The sequence below is a fragment of the Citrus sinensis genome, chromosome 5 (genome assembly GCF_022201045.2).
Source record: "Citrus sinensis cultivar Valencia sweet orange chromosome 5, DVS_A1.0, whole genome shotgun sequence".
NCBI lineage: Eukaryota > Viridiplantae > Streptophyta > Magnoliopsida > Sapindales > Rutaceae > Citrus > Citrus sinensis.
This window is the reverse complement of record NC_068560.1, coordinates 8,732,214-8,740,404: the sequence shown is the minus strand read 5'-3', so window position 1 is coordinate 8,740,404 and position 8,191 is coordinate 8,732,214. Positions and strand designations below refer to the sequence as shown.

General features: G+C 35.2%; 1 protein-coding gene and 1 long non-coding RNA gene across 3 annotated transcripts; one reads left to right on the top strand and one right to left on the bottom strand.

Annotated features, from left to right (window-relative positions):
- Positions 1-1,505: 1,505 nt before the first annotated feature.
- LOC102619957 (uncharacterized) lies at positions 1,506-4,475 on the bottom strand. Its single transcript, XM_006471050.4, has 3 exons — positions 4,202-4,475; positions 2,866-3,506; positions 1,506-2,219 (listed from the first exon to the last, which is right to left on the bottom strand). Exons 1-3 carry the CDS (start codon positions 4,367-4,369, stop codon positions 1,775-1,777), a joined length of 1,254 nt encoding a protein of 417 aa, XP_006471113.2. The 5' UTR covers positions 4,370-4,475; the 3' UTR covers positions 1,506-1,774.
- Positions 4,476-5,243: 768 nt separating this feature from the next.
- On the top strand, positions 5,244-7,966 carry LOC127902715 (uncharacterized). Of its 2 annotated transcripts, XR_008055255.1 has the most exons (3): positions 5,283-5,746; positions 5,863-6,078; positions 7,519-7,966. It is a non-coding gene; the product is annotated as an uncharacterized LOC127902715 (long non-coding RNA). The 2 variants fall into 2 exon arrangements; XR_008055254.1 differs by having other exon boundaries at positions 5,244-6,078.
- The last annotated feature ends 225 nt before the right edge of the window (positions 7,967-8,191 follow it).

Below are 8,191 nucleotides of genomic sequence, written 5' to 3'. Positions count from 1 at the left end.
AAATAGTTTTTCATCTTCTTTATCTTTTTCTTTCTCTTCAGCAAATTTTGCATGTTTTTGTTTTAACCTACAAAATCTTTCAATATGGCAAAATTTCTTACAGTGATAACATCGGGCTTTACGCTTTTGACCATCACTTTTATAACTAGCCTCACTTTGTTTTGGACTGCTACACTCACCACCTTTAATATTTTTTCACCTTTTTTACCATGAGAAAAATAACCTTCATGCCCTTGCTTGCCAAACTCACGAGAGCCATTTGATTTTTCTTTGGATAGAAAAGCTGTTAGGGTCCCAGTCAGATGCTTGCTAACAATTGCTAGTAAATATAGTTGTTCTACTTTTGGTGGGAACGGCCACAGACAAATGTTTGAGATAATTTCTGAATAATTCTTTATTCATCACTGGAGCTTATTCATAATAGCAAGCGTAACAATACTTTGCTTGTAACCAACAATATCGGCCAAAACCGAGCAAATAAAATGAAGGAAATATTTAATGAAACAACCTAGCTATAAACTCGAAACAGAATTCAAATCAAACGTAACAACCACGATTTAATTCTCTACTCAATATACACGATCAATTGACGTAGTAACCCAACCGTTATTGCTCCAGTATTCATTCACACACAATCTTCACGTAAAACATGTCTTGCATGTGCCACGCATGGCTTGCATGTGTTACGTGGCTTCGAGCATAACTTTCATACTTGTAGTTAGGCTTTGGTACTCTCACTGATCTTCGTGGTTCCGCATCAAAAGCATTCTCAACCGGCTAATCATCGTACCTTTTCAGCCACTCTTCATGGGACAAAAGTGAGCTAAGCAACTCATCAACAATCAAAACTTTTAAATCTTTAGATTCTTCAATTGCTGCCACCACATGATCAAATTTCTTGGGCAATTTTTTTCATTAATTAAAGTCACACCAAATTTTTGAATTTGATTTACAACTTCTGTTAAATTACAGAAATAATCATGCAGTGTCTCAATATCTTTGATAAAAGAAGTTTCAAACTCTCAATGAAGAGTTTGAAGTTTGACAGTAACTACCTTAGTATTACCTTGATACCCATTTTTCAGTGCATCCCACGCTTCCTTTGATTTCGTTGGTGAAGAAATTCTAGCGAAAATGGCTTCAACTACAGTATGAATGAATGAAGAACAAAGCTTTGGCATCTTTTGTTCGAGTGTCCTTAAGTGTCTCTGTTGAAACACCTTCTTTAGCGTAACCCTATCGACCAGCTCCTATAAATCTTGAGAGATAAACAACGCTCATTTTTTTGTACTCTAGACATCATAAGTGATGCCCTATAAGAGTGGAAGAGTAGGTTGCGATTGAACAAGACTGTTACTGTAGGCCATTGGCGGAACCTGGCTCTGACACTAGATTTTGAAATAAAGAAGGAATAAAACACTAAGGCAAATCACACTTCTCTGCACCTATTAGGATGAGAGGAATTTAAAACAGAAGATGATAATTCAAAAAATAGATAATGCTATAAATATTTGTTTTAGAAGTTGATTGATCTTTGTTGAATGATGACAAATGATTATATAGAGCTACATATAACAAACTCCTACTAGTCAGGAATCACTAAGCAACTATGCCCCCATTACTCTCAAAACAAGGATAGACTCAAATACACCAATCGTGGACTTCCTAAACACAAGGAACCACTTACAACAATGCTTTTGACTTGGACTAAACTTACTACAAAAGACTAGGACTGACCACGACTATTTCTACATTAACGTTAACAATACAATCGTCAATAACAATCTTGTAAAATGGTATAGGCTTCATGGCGCTGTGCATTACTCAAATTTGTGGGAAATTCAACCAAGAATCTAATTCTCAAATCTCCTCTCTTTCCTTCTTCTTTGGGTTTTGGCATTCCTTGGCCTTGAATAACCTTTTCAAAATCTGGATATATGATTTCATCAAATGACAAATTCATTTTTTCTTTTCCTAAAAGAGGGACAGCAAGAGAACAGCCAGTGAGAGCCTGAACCAAAGGTATCTCAACTCCTATTTCCAAATCATCACCAGTCCTTCTGAACAAAGGGTGCCGTTTTTCGTCTATCGAGAAAACTATATCCGCCGGAAGATAACCGGGTTTCCGATCGCCCTTTCCCTCGAATGTAATCTTTGTTCCCTTTTTCCATCCCGGCTTCAATTTTACTCTTAGTGTCTCCTCTTCTTGGTAAATTTTTCTGCCATAAACACATGCACACTATATGAAATTGATACATTTGAAAATTACTTTTGCAGAGTAATGTCAATTTTTATGTTAGTTTTCCCTGGTTGAAAACTCTTACAGCTAGAAAGAAGATGAATCTACTTACAAACTTTAACTTTACCACACACACATGCAGTTAATAGGATATAATTCTTAATCTCTCATAATTTTTTGTTAAAGAAAATATTTGAAAATGCTTATGCTTTATACAGTTCTAAGTTTTATTATAGCAGCTAGCCAGAGTCAAACAACCTTTTAGTTTTGGACACACAATCTGTTAAGGTATTGGTTTTGGACAAGTCTAGGAGTCAGTCACTAGCAATACGAAATATTAGTCTTATCTACTAACCACCAATCTCAGTGATGAATTTTGATGACAGAAAGTATTAGGATAAAATCCTTTTTAAATTTTATTATCAATAAGAAGCTTTCTTTTAACATTTATCCTCAGAATATACCCATTAACATAGTCCAATGCATCAAACTATTCTTATGTACCAAAGATATTCCCACAACCTAGCTAGGGTTTCTAGTATACTATCAAGAGGAAGAGAAGAATAGAAAGAAAAAAAAAAGAGAAAAATAAAACGATGTTGATAGAAGAAAGAAGAGAAACAAACCCGTCATCGGAGACGATTTCTCTATTGATCGTGATCTTTTTAACAGAACCTTCACATAATTCCTCAAGCGTGCATGTAAGTTTTCTTTCAACCGGCGGCGGTTTCCTCCTTGCCGCGGTGGTTTGGGAGAATATAATAGGGCTCCGCCTGCTCATATTTCTTGAAAGGCTTGGATCTGCAGTACTCTCCATCGTCGTTTCGGATGTTCTCCCTCGTCTTGTTGAACCCTCAGTCGAATCCGTTGATGTTCTGCCTCTTCTTGATGAACCCTCCGATACTTGGGATGATGTTCTGCTGCCTCTTCTTGATGAACCCTCCGACATTTCTGACGATGTTGTTCTAATGCCTCTTCTAACTGAACCTTCTGTTGACTCTGATGATGTTGTTCTAACGCCTCTTCTAATTGAGCCGTCGGATGATTGTTCGTATAATAACAATGGCCCGCTCTTTCTGCTTGTACTTCTCTGATCTTGGTTATGCCAGCTTGTACTGTTGGAAATATATGCCGTTTTTGGTGACGGTGTGTGGCTTCTTCTGCTTGCACACTTTTCAAAAACAGACGACCGTGAAATGAAGTTATCGTCAACGCTTCCGCGGGAATTATATTTCCCCGTGGTTGAAGATTCATTACGTTGCAGTCCCTGAAGATTACAAGAAAGCATGAACTTTTAAAAGTTACTGAAAGGCAAAGATTTGCTTTGTAATCAATCAGGAGTGTAATTAAAATTTTGGTTTGGAGGGGGCCCAAATGGAAACATGAAAATATCGTAAACTTGAGGGGAATGAGACAAAATTTTCACATCAAAATAGATTAAATTCTAGTAAAGACCCTTATAATTTTATTTTACTTTTTGTTATCTGGGTGGCCAAGGCCAGGCCAAGGCCACAGGCCATAGCTTAGTTCCCCATATAAATTATTGCATAGAAACTGACGATTTTATTTCATTAAGAGTTGGTAGATTTTAAATAAGTATAAACGTCGGCATGAGGGGCTCTGTATCCTAATATTTCAAGCAGAAAGAAAGGGCTCTATATCCTAATATTTCAAGGAGAAACAAAGGCTGAAATTATGGCAAGGTTGAAATTAAGGAAATACCTACGTGTGCCAAATAGTTCTTCTATATTTTATGTAGATTTTGAGAGAGAAGGTACATTAAATTTCTACTGATAGGATGTACTTCATTTCGTTGCTCAATAAATTTTTTTGGACGACTAAGATTGTTTAGAAAAACAATAAAGCATATTTGTACATATATTTCATGTATTGAATGAATCACGAAAGCATGAGGAAAAAATTCAAGAGGTTGAGTTATGTACATCTTAAATTATTATATACCTTTTTGTAAGCTTCAAATTTAGCATCGAATTTGGCTTCAGCTTCATTTTCTGATTTGTTGGTTGGGCTCTTATCAGTATTCCATTTGGTAACAAATTTGTATGTCTTGCCAATTGCGTGGCCGAAGATGCTGTAAACATTATCTGAAGTCGGAGAACGATCTCCCATGGGAGATAAATTAATAATAGTTGAAATAGAAAATTAGAGAGAAAACTTGGAGAGAGAAAAGGAAAGGATAGAGATGATGAAGAGAATGGAAAATAATCAAAGAAAATGTGTGGAAGACCAAAGAAAGAGCCTTTGGATAGGAGAATAGAGGGCTTTAAATAGGAATAATAATTGTTTGTTTTAATAATTTTGAAAAAGGATTGGTCTTGCCAGTTTACCATCGAAGAGGACTTCTTACATCTCTTCCCTATATTTAGGGCAAGCTGGATAATTAATCTATTTATTTTATTATATATTCCTTAAGCCTGCTCATTATTACATCATTTATATAGATAAATATATTCGATTATTATCTAAGTAAACAGAACTTTATTTCGGGAAAAATAATGCATAAACTAAGACATGCAAGATGATTAATCAATTTAATTAGCAATGAAATTTTCTCCATTTCAGTAAAAGCAACATAAAATAAACGATGGGATTGTTTTGTTTCAACAATATGTCAAAATTACTCTTTTAAGTATATTATAAATTGCGTTATATAGTGGACGTCTTATATCTAAAATATTTAATAACAAATCACTACTAGAAAAATGGTCTTTACTCACACTTGGTTTGTGACAATTTTTTAAAAAGTATCAGTATGTTCATACATATGGACTATTTTCTGTGTTTAACATAAAAATATCACAAATTACTGATACTATAGTGTCTGTAACTTAGACATCAGAGATTTCTGACATTAAGGTATCAGTAATAAAAATAAAGTAATTCTAATTAGGTTCTAAATAGAACTCGAACCGAGGACCTCTAGTACTCAAGCGTTTAAGTTCGAAAGAAAGACCAGGACGACCAAATCTCAAATTTTCTAGTTCAGAAAACTAACTACTAAACAAACATTTATTTTTTTTAAGTTTTAATTTAGCCAAAAATTTTAGTCTTTCTCGTCCCTCCTAAACTCCCCAAATCTAAAAAACCCTAACTTCACCAAATTCACAAAACTCTAATCTAACTGCGTCGTCTTATCAACCCCGACTCTTCTCTCAGCCACTCCTCTCTTATCTTTCTCTTACAATCCAACACAATCTCTTACTATCTAACTCAATTTTTCCCTCTCAATCTCACCTATCTTCAACTACCCGAAGGAGAAAGGAAAGCGAAGAATACCCGCCCATTTGAGTCATTGCGAGCCAGAAAGTGTACCGGCGAGCGTGTTTGGATCCGCGAAGGCAATCGCTCGAATGTTCCCCTAACCTAACCCGGGAACGAAATGGACTGGAGGGAACCGCAGTGAATAATTGCTTTTGGGCGCAGGCAGCCCTCTACCATCCATCCCATTGCATTTCATCGTTTCGCTGGCTCAGCTCAACAATACAGGTTTCGCTTCCTCTCCCTTGCGGTCGAGCCTGCTCTCGATCCAACTCAAATTTTCCCTCTCAATCTCGCCTCTTTTCAATCCCTAACCTTAAAATCTTCCTATTATAATCCAATAGAATCTCACACGGCCGTGAAATTCTAGCCACTTTTTTGCCTAATGCCAATCTTCGTCATCGAGAAAAATGATTTGAGGGGTTTAATTTAGCTTCAAGATCGTGGCCGGATGCCTTGGTCAAAGTTAAAGAGCATTGTTGGAGGCTGTTTAAAGAAGAAGAAGCAAAAGCACCACTTAGGTGAAGCAGTTGTAGATTTGGGCATGCTAATTAAGTAAGGTGAGCATTAGCTAAATAATTAATAATTATGAAATATTCTCTACTTATATGTGAATTTAGTAAGAAATTAATTTGGTTCTTTTTGTTGAATTTTAAGTAGGTTTACTAATTCTTTTATTTTTATTCAACTAATACACGGTTTTGGAATTTGTTTTCCATGTTTTGATTTCTTGATATGTGAATGGTAAAAGTTGTGTTAGTCATTCATAGCTTTTAGAGACTGGTATGGTGTCTGCAAAGTGTTTGATGAGATGCTTGTGAGAATTGTTGGGTGTGTTTTAATTAGTTGACATGGTTAGCAAATTATATGCTAACAGGGTGCCCAAATCTCCCCCTTCTCTTCAGGGTAATTCCCTGCATTTCTTCTTCCTCTGTTTACACTCTCCTCATTATTTTTGGTAGATTTTTCATTGTTCTATATTAATGCGTACGAGATTTCTGTTTTTGTGGGTTTTGTGTTTCTTTTATGATCTTGCTTATCTGCTCTTCCGAATGGATGAACAAAATGTTATTGGAGGAGATAAGCAACTGGTTCACTAGGGCGAAAAAGTTGTTAGCTTTTGATTGACTTGTTGTTTTGAGAACGAAGTACCTCTGTTTTTATTATATACATTAAACGGAAAAAGGCTTAAGCTTTTATGAATAAAAAATTCTTACTTTTGCTGTGTACTTACTCTTTGTGATGAGATTCTTCTACTTTGATTTTGTTTTGGAAGAAAGCCTGAAATCAGTGATGTCAATTAGCACAAGTAGAAAATGATAATCTAATTTTTTATGTGTCTTTCTTTCATAGTACATGGAAACTATGTATGAGTGCGTAAGAGAGAAATCATGAAATAATAACTTGGCGATGACCGTGTCGTTGTCGACGGTCTTGTCATCATCGACAGTGGTATTGTTGAGAGAAGAAAGAAAATGGCGAGGACGAGGGGAGTGGAGTGAGAGTGGATAAGCTGATAAAATTTTTTAATTTCTCAACATTTCTTTTATTCTTTCTTTCTATTTGCCTGCAACAATAACAAGCTCATAATTGAACTTTTGTAACCATGGCTGCTGCTGCTGCTAGTGCTTTGACACTTTTTGTTGTCACTTTTGCTGTGATCTTGAACACTACTGCTGCTGATCCTGAAATGCTTTAAGATGTTTGTGTGGCAGACTTCAGTTCCTGTATTCCTCTATCTCTCTTACTTCTTCGCATTTCTTTTTCTTTCTTTTTTTATGTTTAATAGAAATAAAAGAATTGTTAATCTGGCAGTTGAAACCGCTGTCTTTGAATTATTCTTTTAAACCATAATCTTAAATGCATCATCACCAAATTTGTAAAATTAGTCAAGTTAGCACGGCATTTATATTTTATGCAATAAATGGCACTGTGGTTGTGTTCATATCTTGGCGGTCCAAAGCTCTACAGAAGCAATTATATGAGCGTTTTTATTGCAGTGCAGGCGTGCAGGAGGGCTCGTCTCAAGTTCAATATTATGGGCACACAAAATCACTAGGCAGGAGCACTTTCCAGGGCAGCAGCTACTCTTTACAAATCCCCTTCCCGAGTCGCATAATCAAGAAGACAAGAATTTCCTATTTCATAAGCTTTCAGCTGAAGCAACATTACAGAGAAACTGCTGGTGTGATAACACAAATGCACTACTTATGTTCAAAGAGTGAAAAGCAGTCATGTTCAAAGAGTGAAAAGCAGTCATCCTTATCAATTTAGCTTCTAAATTTGTTAAATGTAGCCGCAATTAGTAGGCATTTGATTGGATGGTAGAAATTCTTATGTATTTAAGATTATTTAGTTACGAGAATAGGATATCTTGTTTATTGAAGTATTTGGGATTTGTAATATATACTAATAATATTTAAATATGAAATTAAAGATTTTGTAATATATATCAAGTTTTTTTTATGGTTATTTTGTGGTGTCTTTTAATTTTATCAATAAATCAAATATTTGTTATTTTGCCAAGATATCAGGTTCTTTTGATGTGCTTACTTTACTAGAGTTTGTTTAGTGAATATCTGAAATTCTAAGTGTTTTTAGAGCATTTGTTCCTTTTCTATTAACCTCTTATCATTTGCATATTCAAGTAATCATAAAAATATTCGTACATAT

Excerpts from the sequence above, each read along its gene's own strand:
- LOC102619957 (XM_006471050.4), bottom strand. The coding sequence starts at position 4,369 with ATGGGAGATCGTTCTCCGACTTCAGATAATGTTTACAGCATCTTCGGC. Across the intron at positions 3,507-4,201 it reads AATTTGAAGCTTACAAAAAG|GGACTGCAACGTAATGAATC; the intron begins GTATATAATAAT and ends TGTAATCTTCAG. Across the intron at positions 2,220-2,865 it reads GAAATCGTCTCCGATGACGG|AAAAATTTACCAAGAAGAGG; the intron begins GTTTGTTTCTCT and ends TGTTTATGGCAG.